Genomic DNA, 20,979 nt, shown 5'->3' with positions numbered 1-20,979 from the left:
CTACGGATCTGCTGACACTCCTCGGAAGTGTCGCTACAGTGCCGGTATGGTGTCGCCACCATCTTATCTTGTGTTGTCTGGGGATACACTGACACGAAAGAAAGATAGAAAAACTTCTTTTTATTATTTTCTATAAACTATAACTTAATACAGCGATTTTTTCAGAAAACTCGTTAATTACTTTATCGTAAAAATACATACACTTATTTTATAAATATTTTTTTCAACTCATCGTTAAAAATTCATCTAACAAAGGTATATTTTATATTTAATAATCCTTACAAACGATAAAACCATTTACCACAAGAATATATGTACCAAAGGAAAACAAATAATTACGTTCAATATTTTCATCTGAAAATAGTGATACGCTAGTAAAGTAAACGTAACTTAATTAGTTCAACATTTTATAAGTAAATGTATCATTTATTACATTTCCTTAAACAATATGCTGTCATCGTATTTAATACTCTCTATTGGCATGAATTTTCCTGACGAATTGAAAAAATATATATGGCTCTCTCAGTAACTATAAATGTTGGTAAAGAACTACCAAAACGTCTGTCAGTACTCGTATGCGGATATCTAAACTCTGACGTATTTAATTTGTACGGAATAACAGGTGATTCCCCATTAACAAATGTGACGCCTACGCCAATGCAGAAAAAATTTTTGAATGGAACGATGACACGCGTGTCACGCTGGTGGTGGCGCAGTGTCATTCGCACGCGTGCTACGCTGGTGACTAGAACGTGCTGCCACTGCGTGCCGGCATTTTAGCTAACAAGTGCGGACGTAGATGACTCCTCGGAAGTGTCGCTACAGTGCCGGTATGGTGTCGCCACCATCTTATCTTGTGTTGTCTGGGACGTTATGGATATAATACCGCGGGAATAAAAAACAAAAGAGATTATCCAGTTTTACAGGAGCTCTCTCTGAATTCCACATATTTATCTTTAATACGATCGTCACTCATGATCTGTAGATATATAATGGCGAAGCAACAACTGTCACCTCTACGCGCCTAAGGGCGGAATGCAGTCTGAAGAAAAGTCATCATAATGAAGGAGACGGAGCTCTATCTTTATTGGGAAACGATTGATACCTGGTTACGAAAGTTACAAGTTCGCATTCTTTTGCAAATAGGGTGGAACGGTGCTCTTATTATTGACTTAATCTGGAGCTAGATTGAAGACAATTGGTTATAAGGAATAATGATTATTTATAAATATAATTAACTATACCGATCGGTATATAGAGTCTAAGTTATCGACGAGTAGATATACATATTATATACAGGACTATCTATCGAAGATACAACTCGAATTTCTGACAGCTCACATAAAACGTCGCACTGATCGTTATTGGTTGCTAGAGAGGTACGTGATTTCGACAGAGGGCAGAGGATACATTCTCTCATTACCATACAATTTAAAAGCTGATGTAGCCCCATCGGGTAAGAAGACTGGACCCATTCGCAATTCGTATGCCTCGATCCATATGTATCTTTAGCTATAATTTTGCAGTGCAGTTGATTAAGAATTTTATTTTATATATAAGAATTTTATCTGAAGTTGAAAATTAGTAATATTGTGTAAAATGTAAAAGTATATAAAATAAAGTTTAATATTTTTGATGTTGATAATTTTCTTCATTCGAAGAGACATAGACGCACAATCATTTGAAAGCTAGAAAAATATATAATTATTTGTAGAAAAGAAGATTATAGGCAAGAAGGAAAGAACGGTAGAAGAAGAAAAGTCACAGGACAATTAGTCATTGAACATTATGTATTTCTATGTACAGTATGTATATGTGTAAAAATAGTAGGGGAACTAGTTGACCCTGACTCCGGTCACATTATACGAACGCTGTCAGTTGGTATTGCAATCTCGAACGTGGTGGCCGTTCAATTTTCGAAAACATAAAATACCTATAGAAGTGGCAATAATTGAATGAAAATAAGTGAAAATTAACACTTTGTCTTTTTCATCGATTACTAATATTTGTCACATTAAACTATGCCGAAAATGGTGAAATTATTCATTTTAGGTCTTTTAGAAACGCTACTATTTAGTTTTGCAACTGCACGTAAGTAAAGTTCATCGAAATTACTAAGATTTTTTCAATTATTGAAAATCGCAATATTGCGTATAACGTATGAACAACTAATTTGATTAGTTAAAATCATGTATTCCGAAAATGATAAAACTTCCGCGTTTTCGATATTATCGAAGAACAACAACATTTATACTTACTGCCATTCTGAAGCGTAGAAATTTAACTTAATTATTATAAATTGTACATGCTTTTAACGAATCGATATAAACTTGATGAAGAGATAAGAGATTTAAGAGAAAGCTGTATTTTCGAGGCTAGTCTATCGTAGAGTTTATAAATACAAAATATACACTTTATTCACGTATTTTAAAGATGACTTTTACTTCTAGAATACCAAGGACAATCAAACTGTGCAACACCTGATAACGCAGTCGGTTTCTGCATTGGATTACGTGAATGCCCAAAATTGCTGAATATTCTTCAAACGCGCCCTCTTAAACCGGAAGCGATAGATTTTCTAAGAGAATCGCAATGCGGTTTCGATGGTAACGATCCCCGAGTCTGTTGTCCAGTTCAAAACGGAAAGAATCCAGTTGATCCTGGTGGCAATTCCAAGCCAACCGAGAGTTCTGTACAACGAAACGATAATGATCTGCAGTACGATCTTTCAAATAATCCTTTGCTTCCTACGGATTGCGGTAAGGACTTGACCAACCGAATAATCGGTGGAGATCGTACAGATCTCGACGAATTTCCTTGGACCGCACTCTTGGAATACATAAAACGTGATGGTTTTAAACAAACTGGTAAAACTACGGCTTGCGGTGGAGTCCTGATTAGTCGCCGTTACATTTTAACGGCAGCACACTGTATCAAGGGTAAAGATTTACCAAAATCGTGGGAGTTGCAAAGCATTCGTTTAGGCGAATATAATACTGACACTGATCGTGACTGTGTTCAGGACGAAGATAGCGTAATCTGTGCAGACGATCCTATATCGGTTGGAATCGAAGAACAAATTGTCCACGAAAACTATTGGCCAACTTCTAGGGACCAGAAATATGATATCGCTCTCTTAAGATTGTCCCGTGACGTTACATTCACTAATTACATCAAACCTATTTGTCTGCCATCGACATCTTCTTTTGGACAAAAGTTATTTGTTGCTGGTTGGGGAAAAACAGAAAACGGTTCATCGTCGAATATAAAGTTAAAAGTTGCACTGCCTCTTACGGACAAACAGCAGTGCCAGTTAACTTACGGTAACGCAGGAGTGGCACTCGGTTACGGACAAATTTGCGCCGGCGGACAAAAAGGCAAGGATTCGTGTAGAGGAGATTCCGGTGGACCGTTGATGTCGGTAGAAAGAGGACATGATAATACTGGAAGGTGGATCGTGGTCGGTGTCGTTTCTTTTGGGCCGCAACCTTGCGGTATGCCTGGATGGCCTGGCGTTTATACCAGAGTAATAGATTTTGTACCCTGGATACTTAGTAAAATGAAGCCTTGAAATCGCATATATATATATATATATATATATATATATATGAAATACAGAATGAAAATTAAAATTATACTAATTACCGGTATCTTCGTAAGTTTTAATATCTTTCAATTATTTTTTATTTTGGACGTTAACTAATATCCTCGATATAACAAGAAATAGTGATTTTTACGAATGTTACACAGCATTAACATAACATTATGAAAATAATTTTATCATTATCGAGTTCAAAGGTTATCGATCACATAGATCATAGGTCATGAAGATGAATATACAGCTGCATATTTCATTATTTTGATACTTTCTCGTAACAAATGCACAAACAGTGAATAGAATTGTGCCTTCTATTCTGAAAGGTTGCTTATTACCGTCTTCTATGTATCTATGAATTCTTCCTGGTATGACGTAAAGTATGTTGCAATTAAAAATCCCTGAGCGATTCTAACGGCATCTAACCGATAAGGATGGCCTAGTCTTAAAAGGAAAATTATACGATTCACTTTAAAATCAGCAAATATAATAAGTTAAAAGTATACACGTTAATTATTTTAGTTTCGCTGTTGTTTTCTTATCATATTAAATAAACGTGCTTCAAAACTTTTTGTAATACATATATGTTTAACTGCTTAAAACATGTATATCCAAATGTAACAAAAAAAAAAAAAAGAAAAGAAAAATGTTCATGTCTAACCAGAAGAATTTTCCTCGTAACCCCTTCTCTTCCTTTGTGTATCTCCCCTCCTTCCCTGCCGCTCTTTTCCCTGCGTGTTTCCCTATATATATATATACACCGAAAGATAAAAAGAAAAAGAGACAGAGGAAACTCCGTAGATGGCACTGATGACAAGAACTATGTAGTACGCTGAAGATTCTCACGCGAGTCTGTCCATGTAAAAGCACAAGTAAACAGTTTTCAAAACTGGTTTGTCGACTTTCCTGTTAATTTGAAAGATCGCAAATACCAGTTCGATATTGTTTGAATAAGCATAGCGAATGAAGGAATTATAAAAGAATCTGAATTAATCTTACGGATATTGTTGAAGTATTTTTGACTTATTTCAAGAAAAATAAAACGATACATCAAAAGCATGATCCATCGTATGCTTATTTTTTGGCTTCTAATTTTATGTGGTGTCAATGCGCGTGAGTAAAATTTAATACATACCTATTTTTTAGATAATGATAACACTCTTATGTTTCCACTCATTACCAAGTAATATCAAGGAAATTCACGATTAATATATGTTACAAGATTGTTATCATAATAACTTATACTTGTTGTATTCTTATATTAAATTATTATTATTCATTTGTGCATTTACGAAATTCTCCTCTGAGTAATAATACGCCGTAATGTATCATCTTCTTTGTAGAATCGATAAGAAATTTCCTTTAAATCAAAATATTCGTAATTTTGAAAAAAAATTCTTTTTGTAGAAGAGAGATGTATCGCGCCACCGAATAAAGTCGGTGTTTGCATCAATATATACAGTTGTAAACCAATAATAGATATTATCAAATCACGGCCTCTATCAATGACAGAATTTCATGATTATTTGCGAAGTATTCAGTGCGGATTCGAGGGCAACAATCCGAAAGTATGCTGCGAACAACCGGTAATCGTTCTACCTTGCTCTTGTCCGTGTTGGACAGATATAACCAAGAAAGGTAGAATGCAGCATGTATAACGCGATATATAATGTTCTTTAGAAAGAAGAAACAGATCCTCCAGACGTCAGCAATCATCGAAATTTACCATTGCTAAATTTAAACGAGTGTGGCCCTGCATCGCAAGACAGGGTGTTAAATGGTAACAAGACCGGTGTACTTGAATATCCATGGATGGCATTACTTTTTTATGACGTTGGAAGATCAAAACCGGAATACCGATGCGGAGGAACGCTGATCAACAAACGATATGTACTCACTGCTGCTCACTGTGTTACATTATTGCCACCACGTAAGTCAATTCTAATAATGTAATTATTCGCGCACCAGTATTAAATTTATTCGATTTATAAAATTATGACGTGTGCGATATAATTAGTTTTTGTTAACTTTCATACCGATATAACTCGTTAGATCTCCGACTAATCGGAATACGACTAGGAGAACATGATTTAAGCACTGAACGCGATTGTGATAAAGATGAGGAAGGTATTGAAATCATTTGCGCCGAGAGATACCAAGATATAGGTATTGAGAGTACGCACGTCCATCCAGAATTCTCGAACAAAAAGTTGCAAAATGACATTGCTTTGATACGGTTAGACGGGGATGCCGATCTCAGACCACCAACAGTTCGACCAATTTGTATGCCCATTGGATTGCCGGCTAATATGACTTTAAAACGAGTAAATATGATGATTAAACATAAGTGTTTATTTCAAATATTTTACTATAAATATTAACTTTTATCTTTTTGGGTATATAGGCAACAGTGACAGGGTGGGGTGCGACCGAAATTGGAATACGTAGTCAAGATTTACTGCAAGCTTCGTTGCCAATAGTGAGTTTGAAGGATTGTGCAGAGGTGTATAAAAAAAGGGCGCAAATTTGGTACAAGCAAATATGCGCGGGTGGTAAAAAAGGTATAGATTCCTGTGCGGGAGACAGCGGTGGACCACTTCAAGCTCCAACAATATACAACAACAATTTAAGATACATTCAACACGGAATTGTCAGTTTTGGACCTATGAATTGTGGTACTGAGGGAGCTCCCGGAGTTTATACTAGAGTTGTCTATTACATGGACTGGATCCTAAATATAATTAGGGAATAAAATAGCGCGTAATTATTACTTAATGTGGCATTTCTGCAATTAAAAATTTATAGATATTTTAAATATATAATCGACAAATGGAAGTAAAGAATTTTGTTAATGCTAAAGCTATTTTCTACTATAAATATTATAGATGATTACAATCATTATAGGTATATGTGCATATATGTGCTTTCGCTACTCTTAAAGGCTCCGAAAAATGATTCAAACGGATTTAAATGATATCAAGGCATACATGAAGTTTTTCTTAAAGTTATCCATACTTTTTTGCATATTGACATACATTTTTTATAACGTAACGTTATAGTCAATGTCAAGATGATTGTTCAACAACCTAAAGGCTATGAACTTGAAGTGACTTCGAAGAAAAAAAAAACTGTCAAAATATCCTGTAAAATTGAAGAATTTGTTTGCTACCATTAGACGCATGCCTTGATATTATTAAAATTTGAAATTAATGGAAGAATATTACATGTGATTTATGATTTTTCGTGACTGCTTCTGATTCATAGAGAATATAATTGTTCTTTGCATTTACGTTTCACGTAACATGCATACATATATTTTATATTAATGATATCACAACAAAAATGCTAATTCATACTATTTGAATGAATATTACGATTTGAAATCGAGAAGAAGAATTAATATTTCATTCCTTAAAATGCTTATATATAGAGTGTTCGGTAATTGGTGATACAACCGAAAAGGGGGTGATTCTACATGAAAAAATAAGCGGAAAATATAGAATAACAATTTTTCATTTCAGGCTTTGTTTTCAAAAAACTTGGAATTTTCGCCGGGTACCGATGCACTTGAATACGGGTACACTGAATAATAAAACTGAGTTTTCTAAGACCTCGTGTATTGCACGTTTCTGACTAAAAGGTTATTTTTGAGAGATTTTTTTAAGTTTTTTAAAATATTACCAAGGTTGGATTGGTCGTCAAACTATCAACATCAGTTTGACCACCACGCTCTCCTGAGCTTAACTCCGCTTGACATTTACTTATGGAGTCATATTAAATCAATTGTGTATTCTGAAGAAATCACAAGTTGTGAGCAATTGAAGGAAAAGATTATTGTAGCCTTTCGTGCATTAAAACAACCAAATATGTTAGAAAACGTTCATAGAAATTTAATTAGAAGAGCAGAATTCTGTTTTCGGCAGGATGGCCAACATTTTCAGCAATTTCTGTAAGAATGAACTTTATTACAAACTTCAAACTTTGTTTCAAACATTCTATTTCATTATGTGTTCGTAATTTATGTGTCTCGATGAGAGAACAATTTATAGTGATATCCGTTCTAACGAGACGTGCACCCATACCCGGCAAAAATTCAAAGTCAACTTTCTCGAAAACAAAGTCTCAGATGAAAAATTGTTATTCTATATTTTCGATTTATTTTTTCATCTAGAATTACCCCCTTTTCGGTTGTATCACCAGTTACCGAACACCCTGTATAAAAGGGGGGAAAAAAAAAAGTTTTAATATCCGTATATGCCAATCGTGATCATAGTAGCGAATGAAGCTAAATCACAACCGTGAACGTGTAATTCTGTGATTATCGTAATAAATCACTGTTAGTGATGCATTATGCATATATAATATAAAGAAATATAAAATTAAAAAATTTGCAGGTACCGTGTGACACGATTGCTTTAAAGTTTCCATAATTACTATCTCACTGCAATTATATATAATTGATACTTATTCAATGTACGTACAACTACAACTACCTTTCTACACCGAATTTTTTATCCTGCAACGCATTTTTATTGTGATCATCAGCAGAGACTGCATAGCCATCTTGGCACAATGTATGATTTTCGTCTTTACCTTCGATTAGCTCTGCAATCTCGTTTATAGAAACTTTTAATTGACTACGATCCTCTTTCTTTTTTGAAAGTGAAATTTGAGATTTAGTTGTTAATTTTTCAGAAATTTGCGACGTAGATGTATTTGACGACTTCAGAGATTGACTCGCTGATAAGGAAGTACTCGAAAAATTGGACGAAGATCTAGAATCCGATGCAGAAATGATTTCGTAATCCATATATGATTCTTTGCCACTCAATGTCTTTCTACGACGTTTCTTGTTTGTCTTCCGTTGGAACGTTTTCGAACTTCCAACTCTCTGTTCTGCCTCTGTCAACAATTGGTAACTCTACAATAATGCTCTCATAAGTAATTGTTTTCCAATTTGCCATCATTATCATTATCATTATCATTATCATTATCATTATTATTACTGTTATTTATTGCTCTTCTTTATGTTATTCATATTGAACATAAAAGAAAAAGTTTTATTCACCTGAGAATGACGTTCGAAGAGAGCTGGTATTTGCATCACACGATTCAACATCATTTCCATTTGCAGACGATGACGTTTCGCCTGTTCCCGCGCTTCATCACGACGAACTGTAGTTCGAATACTTAAATCTCTTTCGCTTTCGTGCCTTGCAATTAAAAATTATACACATATTTTCGTTGTAACATTAAAAGTAACAACTGTGTACTTTAATGTTGTACTATAATGTATGTAAAAAAAAAAGTATTTGCACCGGTAGCCAGCTGATTTTGAAAATAAGTTGCGCACCTCGCTGCAGATCTCAAAGCTCGCCATACAGGATTACGCCCAATCATAGATTCTCTAATTTTTACTGCTTGTTCCCGTCGTTTCTCTTCCATTTTTTCCCTTATTTCACGTTCTAATCTTTCTCTACATAATGTAAACGGAAAAAATAGACGTTTTCTATCAACCGAATATTGATGAAAAATATATAACTATTGAAATTATTAATATAGAATTAATCTTTTAGTACCGTGATACTTGGCATCTTAAAATTGCTGCTAAATTATTCCCTCGTACAGGTAAAGGCGACATCACATATTTACATCTTCCCAATGGCACTAAATTATTATTCGACAATTGCAGAACATTTTTATTTTCAGCGTCCTCATCGCAATTTTTAGTTGTAGGCTGTAAACGTTTGCACGCAGCTTTGACACGTTCTCGTCTCGCCATTGATGGTGGTAATGAAGATGACTTCATTAATTGCGCTGCTCTTACTTTTTTTCGTAATTGCCTAAAAATTATCCAATATATATTAATCAATTTATTATTAATCCGAAAAATTTATAAACCGCTACATAATATAGTGACCTGTAATATTCATCTTCAAGCATACGGTCGTATATTTCAGTACTAAAAAGATTCTTCGGTACTGGTTTAGCTTTGAATTTCGTATCCATGTTAATATTTTTGCTTTGAATTTCCGGACTGGATCTTGTTAACATTCTCCAGGCTCGGCGATCACATTCAAATTTAAAAGGGCGCATTTGAGACATTAAATTCAACGCACTTTCTTCTCGGATTATACGACTTCTACGAACATAAATATTACAAAATTTACAGATATACCAAATATTACATATACAGGGTGGGGCAATAACAATTAGCACCTCCGATATCTTCGAAGCTATAAGTTTCACAGAAATATTTGTTGAAATAAAATTGCACAGTACGAAGGGGGCCATCCATCAGGTGGTGATAATAATTTTTTTGCAGGTTCACCTCCATCTTTTTAAATGGATCGGTACATTTTTGCTTCCGTATTACGATAGAGGATCTTAAAACGAATTCAACGACCTATAACACAAGGCCATTGAAGGTCATAAAAAGTAGAGAAAGGCGATAACACTTACAGTTTTGGTAGTAAATGAAACATACGTATTGTAAAACAGTAGAGAAATGCGTAATGTGTAACGCTTATTTCACTGTGAATAAACACTGCTGTAAGGACACTTTCAATAGTTTGCAGCATAAGTTTAATATGATAAGATTAATATCGATAAATCGGACAATCTATTCCGATCCACGCCGAGGAACAATAATAAACGTGGGGTCTTCGAAAACTAAATTTATGACGCGTTCATGACAAAGCCGCTATTTTTGAAATTAACATTTTTATCTTCGATAATTAACGCTCGCGGATCTTGACCATTTTAATTAAATTCCGAACTTTTGAAGTCTTCAGTAGCCGAATCGTGCCATAAATAAAGTATTTTCTTTAAGGTCGGTCGTACACGTGTACGGGCAATTTTTTGTCACGGGTACATAACGGTCTGTACATCGACGCACGGACGTTTCAAGGTCGATTGACCTTTGAAAAATTCTGAAGGATTTCGAAGGTCCCAGGTCGGTGCAAGGTATCTTTCCACTCTCTTGTAATGAACGCGCGCTTCGGGCACAAAAGAAGTTGTGAATGATACTTGAAGTGTCACATTGATTGGTAATTTGCATCATTTTGGCAAATGCCAATAGTATCCACCATCCTGCAAGGTGAAGGGAGTAACGGACGAGCTCCCGAAAAAACTTCTATCAAGAAGCAAAGCTAAATGCCAACAAATTTTACAAGCAACAGCGAATTATTGCAACTTGTGTGTCAATAAGTTCTGACAATATAAGATTTAGAAGACAATCAATTATAAAAAGAATGTAATATTGCACTTACTAGAATGCATCTACTATAAACGTATGCTTCATTTGCTACCAAGACCGTAAGTATTATCACCTTTCTCTACTTTCTTATCACCTTCAATGGCCTTATGTTATAGGTCGTTGAACTCGTTTTAAGTTCCTCTACTGTAGTACGGAAGCAAAAGTATACCGAACTATTTAAAAAAATGGAGCTGACCATCAAATGTTCGATGTACCTCCACTTGCAAAAACATTATTGTCACCACCTGATGGCCCCCTACATACTGTGCAATTTTATATCAGTAAATATTTCTGTGCGACTGATAGCTTCGAAGATATCTGAGATGCTAATAGTTACTGTCCCACCTTGTATAAATAGAGATCAATAGATGAAAGATATAAATGAGAACAAACCGTTCCTGCTTTTCAGCTAATAATTTGTTATAAAGTGGAAGTTTCGATGTAAGTGGGATTGGTCTTACGTGTCGTCTTATATATGGACTTTTTTCAGTCTTTTTTGTATTTCTACAGTCATGTTTGTCCTTTTCATCACGTGCAATGTACTTTTCTACTTCTTCTCTGTGAAAAATATATTATTATACAACTATATTATTTCAAGTTCCTATAAATAAATGCTGTATTTGCAATTATAGAAGATGCGGTTTATCACCTTAAAGTGAAGTTAAATGGTTTAGGTACAGTTGGATGCCATTCTTTTCTAATACTGGCTGGTAAACTTCTTGTCTCCATACTGTCTATGTCACTTTCAATATTATCATCACCATTTAATTTCCTCCACAGGTTCCAATTTTTATCAGTTAAACATAGTTCTTCGTTACATATATTTTGATCTTTACCATCTCTTCTTTTAAGTCTAGAAATGACAAAGGTTAACAATGTTAATTAGATAAAAAAAAATGTTTTTTTTTGTAATTATATATACCTGTTTGTTAACAAATCTTGATATTGTGAGGGTCTATCTAATTTATTAGAAAGTAAAAATGTAGGACTAGCAGTTCTAAATTCTTCTAAGTAACACTTTTTGCCATTCAATGATAACTCATTAACAATATTCTTACTTTTCATTGCGAATTTTTCATTACATTTAGATACATTTTCATTTTCATGGTCAGTGAATGAATTTTGTAAATTTTTTAGAAATAATTTTTGTTTCTTTTTTAAATAATCAACTTTTTGTTTAAACTGTTCATTCGATAAGTGATGAACTTGGCCATAGTCTGGTATGCTTTCCAAAAATTTTAAAAAATTATCCATAATCTCTTTAGGACTTGGTGCTTCTGATTCGCTAACAAATTGATCATCTTTTACCAAATTTCTTTTAACATCATTGTCCTTTCTTTTTTTTTTACTTCCAACACGTTCATAGAAGGGTATTGGTTGCCTACTACAAGGATCTAATGGAACTTTTACACAAGAATTATAAAAAGATGAACCTCCGTGTTCTGCCATTTCCTATTTTGATAAGAAAATTTTAGTTACCATTCATTTTTAGTTATAGATGGAACATCTGATTTGGCAACATTTCTAAAAACATCTATGCTTTCTTTCAGACAAAATTTTCAAAATAGAAAGAATTGTAGCCGACTCAAGAGCCAATTTTTTAACTATTTTCTTCATACGTGTTGATATGCGAAATAAAGATGTTTCATATAATTCATATCGTTGTAGATATTGCTTACATTTCTTGATGTTCATATATATAACATTATGTTATTTAACAACAAAGCAATTAAATGAATTTAGAAAATAAGATGAAGAGAAGTATAGAACAGGTACGTTCATTCCAATTTCAATAATTTTTCGATGTCTTATAGTAAATTAATCATTCATCTTGAACAACTTTCCCTCTCGGTTGTCTGGATATTTGGAAAAAAATTTTGCTGCTACTACAACAAATTTCCTGAGCATAAATCTGCACCCGCAAAAGATCACATATTAAGACTGGTTACCGACCAAATTACGGCTTATCGATTGTTTACAATGAGGTTTGAATAAATTTAAGAATCTCGTGTATAAAATGGAATATGCAGGATTCTAAGAAATTGTTACATCCCAAACAACACAGCGATTGGCACGCCAGTGGCAACGGGTGGAACGAATTCCGTGGCAAAATCGGGCTAAGACAGTGCTCGTACTCAGTTCTTATAACGGTATAGTCACAGTATACAGTAGCGCAACTTGCCCGATTTTGTGTTACAAAATTTAATGCGCATGCGCGAAACAGGGCACCGAATCGCAGTGCCATCTGAACTTCTGTCTCACTTGCTCTTTAGTTTTTCTTTCTCTCTCTTTCTTAGCAAACAAAAAGACGATTGAATATCTAACCAAACCTGAAGCTGAATTTGGAGGGAATTCAATATCTGTTGAAAGCTGCTTGAAAGCGTTGAAGCACGTTCAAGCTATTTCGAAGATTTTAAAAATATGATATCTTCGTTTTTTTCATTAATGAAACCTTTACTTTTAAGATATTATATGTTTGTTACCGATATATTTGTATACATAGGTATTAAGTATATATAAAATAACTTTAAAATAAATTTTAAAATAAAATATACAATATATAATATATTTTTTGTATTTTTCATTATATTTTTTCTTGTTTATCTTGTATAATATTTATGTTCTTACATTTTTATAGTTATAGTAACATGTGTATTTTATATTTTTTCGATTTTTGCTTTCTTTCCTTGTTTTTCAGTGTATTAGAAATAATACATTTATTATTTTTATTAAATTTTGATTAACTAAACGTAAAAATAAGTTGGGCAGATAGAGAGTAAAAAAATGCAAGTGAGATTGAAATCCAGGTGGCACTGCGATTAGGTTGCTTCTGTCGCGCATGCGCATTCAATTTTATGGTACACCAACATCAAAGATGCCGACAGAGAGTTTCGCTACTGTATACTGTGGTACAGGTGCAACATCGCCGTGGCAATAATACTATCAATACTAAAAATGACTAAACTAACCAGTTTATTTATTTTGATTATAATATAAATACACTGACACGAAACAAAGATATAAGAACTTGTTTTAATTATTTTTTATAAACTAACTCGACACAGTTGGCAAACTGCCAAAATGTCTGTCAGTACTCATATATGTTGAACACTTGCTGATATCTGACAGTTTTAATTTGTATGGAAACGTAGATTCCCTGTTAGCAAATATGACCCCACGCCACTTTTGATAAGATTCATGAATGGAACGTAGAGCATAGAACTACGTCCTACTAACTTAGTGAAACGTAGCACCATCGTGCCACGCGTGGCACTGTTTCATTTGGAAATTTTTTCTGCATTGGTGTAGGCGTCACGTTTGTTAATGGGGAACCTGCTTCTCCGTGCAAATTAAATACGTCAGAGTTCAGATATCCACATACGAGTACTGACAGACGTTTTGGTAGTTCTTTGCCAATATTTATAGTTACTGAGAGAGCTATATATATTTTTTCAATTAGTCAGAAAAATGCATGCCAATAGAGAATGTTAAATACGATGGCAGCATATTAATATGTAATAAATGATACATTTACTTATAAAATGTTCAACTAATTAAGTTACGTTTACTTTACTAGCGTATCACAATTTTCAGGTGAAAATATTGAACGTAATCATTTATTTTCCTTTGGTACATGGTTTTATCGTTTGTAAGAATTATTAAAAATAATATAACTCTTCGTTGCATGAATTTTTAACGATGAGTTGAAAAAAATATTTATAAAATAAGTGTATGTATTTTTACGATAAAGTAATTGACGATTTTTCTGAAAAAATCGCTGTATTAAGTTATAGTTTATACCCAGACAACACAAGATAAGATGGTGGCGACACCATACCGGCACTGTAGCGACACTTCCGAGGAGTGTCAGCAGATCCGTAGTCATCTACGTCCAGCTAAAATGCCGGCACGCAGTGGCAGCACGTTCTAGTTACCAGCGTAACACGCGTGCGAATGACACTGCGCCAGCACCAGCGTGACACGCGTGTCATCGTTCCATTCAAAAATTTTTTCTGCATTGGCGTAGGCGTCACATTTGTTAATGGGGAATCACGTTATTCCGTACAAATTAAATACGTCAGAGACTGACAGACGTCAGTACTGACAGACGTTTTGGTAGTTCTTTGCCAACATTTATAGTTACTGAGAGAGCCATATATATTTCTTCAATTCGTCAGGAAAATTCATGCCAATAGAGAGTATTAAATACGATGGCAGCATATTGTTTAAGGAAATGTAATAAATGATACATTTACTTATAAAATGTTGAACTAATTAAGTTACGTTTACTTTACTAGCGTATCACAATTTTCAGGTGAAAATATTGAACGTAATTATTTGTTTTCCTTTGGTACATGGTTTTATCGTTTGTAAGGATTATTAAAAATAATATAACCCTTTGTTGCATGAATTTTTAACGATGAGTTGAAAAAAATATTTATAAAATAAGTGTATGTATTTTTACGATAAGGTAATTAACGACTTTACTGAAAAAATCGCTGTATTAAGTTATAGTTTATAGAAAATAATAAAAAGAAGTTTTTCTATCTTTCTTTCGTGTCAGTGTATCTATTTTCGAATCGAAATAAATAAATTGCTTAGTTTAGTCATTTTTAATATTCGTTTATAATTTTTATGCAAACAGCTTCTGCATTGGTATATATTAGCCCACGCCACTGGCACGCGTGTCACTATGGTGAGTTGATAGTGTCATTGGCACGCTGTGTCGCCCTTGTGCTATATCGCCGTGCTTTGATAGTGCCGTGACACGCAGTGTCGCTCCAGTGCTAGCCCTGTGCCGTTACGAGAACTGAGTGGCAGCAAGTACCGTGCTAGCACAGTGTTTCGTTCCACTCGGGTGTCACTGGCGTGTCAATCGCTGGTTGTCTGGGAAGTTTCGCGTGTAGTTAATTCCCAAACTTATAGCTTATTTAAAAAAATGTCTCAAATAAAATTTACTGTTTGTTACTTATCCTGGTAACAAGTCTTCTCTAGGTGAATGTACTTTCAAGATTTCAAGGTGCAGTCCATTCTGAAACAAGTTCATTGACTTATAACACTTTACTTTTTTAAGATTGTTCAAAATCATTTACTATTGTTTAAAACTTACCTTCTTTGCATGCCCACAAATTAGAGTAAAAAGGAATAAGAGTATACTTAGAAACATTTTCCAAAATATTTTGATATTTAACAATTCTTGTTAGTGTAAGATCAAAAAAGTAGGGCCTTATTATATGTCCATCTACTATATCACATTCAAACATTTAACATTCACTGATGTTAACATTTGGTTAATTAATGCCAGTGTGAATTTTCATAAGAACAATAATGGGAATTATCTTCACTTAATTTTCCACTGTTTTTGAAAGTGTCTTTATCAGAAAATAATATGTAAGAAAAAAGAAAATGCCATATAACATTTTCCATTGAAGTCGTCCACAATATGTGCTAGTCACAGATATCGTGTTTATAAACTGTTTGCCTCATGCTTTTGATCAAATCTATGAATAACTACGATACAGAATAATTCTTGGATCTGTTACATTAATTTAGGAAATAATTGCGTATGAAATTTGAAATCACCTGATACACATTCCCACATGTTTTTTTAATGCCGCTCAATTATACACATAATCAACATAAAAGAGTGAAAAACAAGTATTATATTGATTGACATTCAATTTTAATCGGACGATGAAAACCAGACAATGGGCACCAAATAATGTGAAAAGGCTGTAACGATAATTTAGCACCGTGACCGTACAATCACAATCACAGTCGTGATTTAACTTTATTTACGAATGTGACTCTGATTTATTAACTCTGATTAGAATTTTTTGTACCTTTTTTAAAAGTATCTGCATGTATTATAAATATAAAATTACGTTGTTTCCTGTATATAACATAAGACTTCAGTTGTTTTCTTATCTTCTATCAATGTTTTAAGGATATAAGATAAGAAAATATAGTTACATATTATTTAATTCCGAAATCGTAATATTCATTTAAATAATATATCACTGGTATTTTTGTATATATATATATATCTATCTATTTACTAATTCTTGAAATAAAATTTCACTGTGTTTCGTTAATTGTAACTGTGTCTAAATGCAGTCTATTAGCTGCCGTGTCTAGTATCTTATTCATATGTAATTAAATATCATCATATGTAATGAAGTAAGATTTTTGAAATCAATCGAGTATTCAATAGAGTTAAAATATTTTTAAATTTATACTTTATATGATCGATAATATATTTTGAAAACTTTATACAATGCATAGGAACATTATTATAACTTTCTCTGTTAGAAAATTCTTATTATAAATAAACGACTTTAATCTCCTTGTGAAATTGGCGACCCACGATCACGTTTAGTACCTTTGCCTTTGCCTTTTGATTTTGTTTCTCGTTTTCTACTTATCGACGATGTTGATGTAGTGGATGTGGAATCTGCTGGGCTCGAATGACTGGATCCCTCACGATCCCAACGTGCTAATGCCTCTCTTAAATTTTGCCCATCTCCTTCTTCGTAGGTATCTACATCCACATGAAGATTATCTTGACCAGATTGTGTATTGTTCCCAGATTCTAAGCTTGCTCTCATTTCTTTCCTTTGATCTTCCGTGTGTTGCGGACATCGCATGGATCTTGTACATAATTTTTTTGTATGTTCCGATATCACACCACAAATTTGAGTTAACAGAATTCTTTTATCTTCCAAAGACATATTTTCATAATTTGATGGAGAATTTTCATTACTACTATGAATATGTTCATTGAAACTGTCCCCATTCCTTTGACTGTTTTTCTGTTGTTTCGTTCTTTTTATACCGTTACGATCTTTTCTGCGTTTACGCTTGTCATTATTTAAACTCCAATCAACATCATCATCATCATCGCTTATAACACCACTAAAGTTGCTGAGATCTTTAGAATTATTTGCTATACGTCTTGATGCGATTCTTGAACTATTTCTTCCCATGCCCATACATTTTTCTAAATGCGTTGCAAAACGACACGCTGCCACTCCTCTGTCACAATTTGGACAATTGCATTCTTGAGACTTTTTGACAGGATGTTGACCAAAGACATCCAAACCTGGGGAATCTTTAAAAAATTTTATTTAATTGTGTAAATTATATATAAAAATAGTTTGTACAGTTTTAATATGTCAGGTTATTATATTCTTGTTCCCTTTGCGAATTTGCCTCTTATAAACGATTAATAAAGGGATAAATAAACATAACCTGATCAAAGAATTGGTTCTATTGCTATATTATAAAAAATATTCTCTTATTATTTTACTTACCTACAATAGCATATGATTCATCGTCAGGTATACCTTCTTCGACATCTGAACTACCAGTTTTTGTAGTTCGATGTACATCGAAAACAAATCCCATTAAGACCTCGTCAAGGAGATCTTCATAAATTTCCTTAGTAGCTGATTCAACATTTTCATTTTTGCTCATAAATTCCAAGAATCGTCTGTTTAATTCTTGAATTCTTTCTTCAGTTACGGACATTTTAAGCAACGATTAATTATGCAACAAAATCACATTCTATTTACAATGTTGGAATGATAGCTTTGCTTCGTAATATGTGCGTGCTATCTGCTTTTTATTTTAAGTAAAATCTTAATACAATCGAAGAGCTACGGATTAAACGTAATTGTCGATTTATTAATAATATCGAGTGTTCATTTTACAAAAAATTACTTTTTTTACAGTTAAATACAACTTTAATACAACTTTAATACAAAGTAATACTTGAACCATCGACGTGGTACACGCATAGATCACTCATCTTATGGGATTTTGTGGCTCAAGTTCTAAATTACCAATCGTGTAACAAAACTCACATTTGCTAAGTGTGAATGTGACTAAGTCTAGAATTGTTACCTTTTCTTAATTATATATTATATATTACTATGTATTCAACAATACTACTATCGGAAATGAAACTGTTCGTTTTTATAGAGACACAAAACGCTATAACAAACTTCCCCTACATTAACCCTACTGATTCTACGCGTTAGTAATAATTTGTTATGTTTGGTGTCATTTTCATTGGAAGTCTCTGACTAATGTATGTATATGACTGTACAAGAGAAAAATCGATCAATGTTTAAAAAGATCTCTCTCCGTTTCGTTTCGACTATAGCCACTTTTTCTAGAATTCCTAGGTTCATTTCGCCTCGTTCATCGATGACTCTTCAGCCTTCGTTTTAGATAAGTATGTGGATTTAAAAGAGAGAAAACGTGATAGAAAAATAAAAGGCTTATAAAAGAATAAGCAATTCCTTTCGTTTCACGGTATTAGCCATTATAACGTCAAAATAGAATATCACGAGGACAAATGTTCTCGATGGACTGTGTATATATATATATATAATCTAAACTCTGACGTATTTAATGTGTACGGAATAACAGGTGGTTCCCCATTAACAAATGTGACGCCTACGCCAATGTAGAAAAAATGTTTGAATGGAACCACAGTATACAGTAGCGCAACTGGCACGATTTTATGTGTTACAAAATTTAATGCGCATGCGCGAAAGAAGGCACCGAATCACAGGAGAAAAAGGAAAGAAAGCGAAAAAGAATCAATTTAAAATAATTGTTAATTTCTAAAAGTATTTTGATAAATAATTTAAGGGAATTGTTAATTTATATAAATATTTTATATTGTTTTGTAATTTTCTATAATACATATTTTTTGTTGTAGTATTACATATGCAGAAGGGGCTATAAGAATTGAAGAATTTTTCATTATATTTTCTCTTCTTTATCTTGTATAATATTTATGTTCTTACATTTTTATAGTCATAGTAACATGTGTATTTTATATTTCTTCGATTTTTGCTTTCCTTCCTTGTTTTTCAGTGTATTAGAAATAATAGATTTATTATTTTTATTAAATTTTGATTAACTAAACGTAAAAATAAGTTGGGCAGATAGAGAGTAAAAAATTGCAAGTGAGATTGAAATCCAGATGGCATTGCGATTTGGATTCTTCTGTCGCGCATGCGCACTCAATTTTATGGTACACCGACATCAAAGGTGCCGACAGAGAGTTTCGCTACTGTATACTGTGATGGAACGATGACACGCGTGTCACGCTGGTGACTAGAACGTGCTGGCACCGCGTGCCGGCATTTTAGCTAACGAATGCAGTCGCAGATGGCTGCAGATCTGCCGACACTTCTCGGATTTGTTGCCACAGTGCCGGTATGGTGTCGACACCATCTTATCATGTGTTGACTGGGTAGATATGTGTGTATTATACGCACATGTATCGTATATATACATCTGTGTACGTGGACGGGCTACGGCGGGTTGATGTTTAAACAAATAGATTTTTAACATTAAAAATTGTATTTTTAGACTTCATGCCTTGAATACTGTTAGGAAACGTACAAAAAAGTCAATCATTTCTGATCCTTGAAATGAAATTTCAGCCTACAGTAACGAAAAATTTACTATTTATTAGGAGTTTGTAAAAATGAATCTCTTACTTGCTTTTACATTAGCATTATTAACACAGAAATTCGAATTGATGTATAAGTAAACGAATCAATTGATCCAGAATGGCCACATGAGAATATGTCGTTAGAATTTGTGGCATAGAGTCAGATATCATAGATAGTAATCATAATTTTCCTATAGTCTCTCGCAATGTACAGGCAAAGCGGCCAAACATTCTACTTGATGGTGTACATGCATAGATATATAGCGTATCTTAATATTCAACGGACAACGTTTAAGGAATAATTTTTCAAGTGATTTTATCAACTTGTTTCTTTTATATAACATTTGTTTTAGTATTGTTAGTGAGATAATAATGAAAAATACTAACCAATTGCAAAGCATACAGGAGGCATATACTTTGTGTGTTATGTGATTGGTTAGTATTTTTCATTACTCACTTATTTTCATTACTAGATACTGAAACGAGTCTTTTACGAAAGAGAAAAATGATTTAAAATCATTTATTGTGGTAATAGCTATTGAAACATTTAACAACTTGTGCTTAAAGACGATATAATGTAACATAGAGTAGTACATTCATAGTAATTTAAAAACTATTAATATTCGAAATGTTTTCGTAGTTTTTATATTT

The 20,979-nt window shown here is 33.3% G+C and overlaps 5 protein-coding genes across 9 annotated transcripts in view; 2 read left to right on the top strand and 3 right to left on the bottom strand.

Annotated features, from left to right (window-relative positions):
- Window positions 1-6,394, top strand: part of LOC143430110 (serine protease ea-like) — a 125,400-nt gene extending 119,006 nt beyond the window's left edge. Inside the window, exons 1-6 of one of the 4 annotated variants that reach the window (XM_076906113.1) lie at window positions 4,392-4,708; window positions 5,003-5,187; window positions 5,276-5,525; window positions 5,648-5,761; window positions 5,837-5,919; window positions 6,000-6,394. In XM_076906113.1, the coding sequence (XP_076762228.1) occupies window positions 4,654-4,708; window positions 5,003-5,187; window positions 5,276-5,525; window positions 5,648-5,761; window positions 5,837-5,919; window positions 6,000-6,347 (1,035 nt within the window). In that variant the 5' untranslated portion in view covers window positions 4,392-4,653 and the 3' untranslated portion in view covers window positions 6,348-6,394. Of the gene's footprint in view, window positions 1-4,391; window positions 4,709-5,002; window positions 5,188-5,275; window positions 5,526-5,647; window positions 5,920-5,999 lie in introns of those variants that run through there. The other 3 variants (XM_076906110.1, XM_076906112.1, XM_076906111.1) reach the window with 3 other exon arrangements.
- The window catches only part of LOC143430111 (mitochondrial import inner membrane translocase subunit Tim21), a 391,485-nt gene that overhangs the window by 75,585 nt on the left and 294,921 nt on the right, over window positions 1-20,979 (bottom strand). The window lies entirely within an intron of this gene.
- LOC143430109 (CLIP domain-containing serine protease HP8-like) lies at window positions 1,867-3,615 on the top strand. Its single transcript, XM_076906108.1, has 2 exons — window positions 1,867-2,091; window positions 2,451-3,615. Exons 1-2 carry the CDS (start codon window positions 2,022-2,024, stop codon window positions 3,569-3,571), a joined length of 1,191 nt encoding a protein of 396 aa, XP_076762223.1. The 5' UTR covers window positions 1,867-2,021; the 3' UTR covers window positions 3,572-3,615.
- LOC143430105 (protein FAM161A-like) lies at window positions 7,944-12,749 on the bottom strand. Its single transcript, XM_076906092.1, has 9 exons — window positions 12,630-12,749; window positions 11,776-12,305; window positions 11,503-11,706; window positions 11,247-11,411; window positions 9,516-9,737; window positions 9,175-9,438; window positions 8,949-9,071; window positions 8,664-8,808; window positions 7,944-8,516 (listed from the first exon to the last, which is right to left on the bottom strand). The coding sequence occupies exons 1-9, from the start codon at window positions 12,633-12,635 to the stop codon at window positions 8,085-8,087; spliced, it is 2,091 nt and encodes a 696-aa protein (XP_076762207.1). The 5' UTR covers window positions 12,636-12,749; the 3' UTR covers window positions 7,944-8,084.
- Window positions 17,078-18,665, bottom strand: Sgf11 (SAGA associated factor 11kDa). Its single transcript, XM_076906365.1, has 2 exons — window positions 18,167-18,665; window positions 17,078-17,964 (listed from the first exon to the last, which is right to left on the bottom strand). The coding sequence occupies exons 1-2, from the start codon at window positions 18,381-18,383 to the stop codon at window positions 17,192-17,194; spliced, it is 990 nt and encodes a 329-aa protein (XP_076762480.1). The 5' UTR covers window positions 18,384-18,665; the 3' UTR covers window positions 17,078-17,191.

This window comes from Xylocopa sonorina, chromosome 13 (assembly GCF_050948175.1).
Source record: "Xylocopa sonorina isolate GNS202 chromosome 13, iyXylSono1_principal, whole genome shotgun sequence".
Lineage (NCBI taxonomy): Eukaryota > Metazoa > Arthropoda > Insecta > Hymenoptera > Apidae > Xylocopa > Xylocopa sonorina.
The sequence above is the reverse complement of the archived record's forward strand: the minus strand, read 5'-3'. Positions and strand labels throughout refer to the sequence as shown.

Bases quoted from the DNA above. Each gene is read 5' to 3' on its own strand.
- LOC143430109 (XM_076906108.1), top strand. From the start codon at position 2,022: ATGCCGAAAATGGTGAAATTATTCATTTTAGGTCTTTTAGAAACGCTA. The intron at 2,092-2,450 runs GTAAGTAAAGTT...TTTTACTTCTAG, and splicing joins ATTTAGTTTTGCAACTGCAC to AATACCAAGGACAATCAAAC.
- LOC143430105 (XM_076906092.1), bottom strand. The intron at 11,707-11,775 runs GTATATATAATT...TGTCATTTCTAG, and splicing joins CAAGATTTGTTAACAAACAG to ACTTAAAAGAAGAGATGGTA. The intron at 9,738-11,246 runs GTTTGTTCTCAT...TTATGTTCGTAG, and splicing joins TTAGCTGAAAAGCAGGAACG to AAGTCGTATAATCCGAGAAG.
- Sgf11 (XM_076906365.1), bottom strand. From the start codon at position 18,383: ATGTCCGTAACTGAAGAAAGAATTCAAGAATTAAACAGACGATTCTTG. The intron at 17,965-18,166 runs GTAAGTAAAATA...AATTTTTTAAAG, and splicing joins TGAATCATATGCTATTGTAG to ATTCCCCAGGTTTGGATGTC.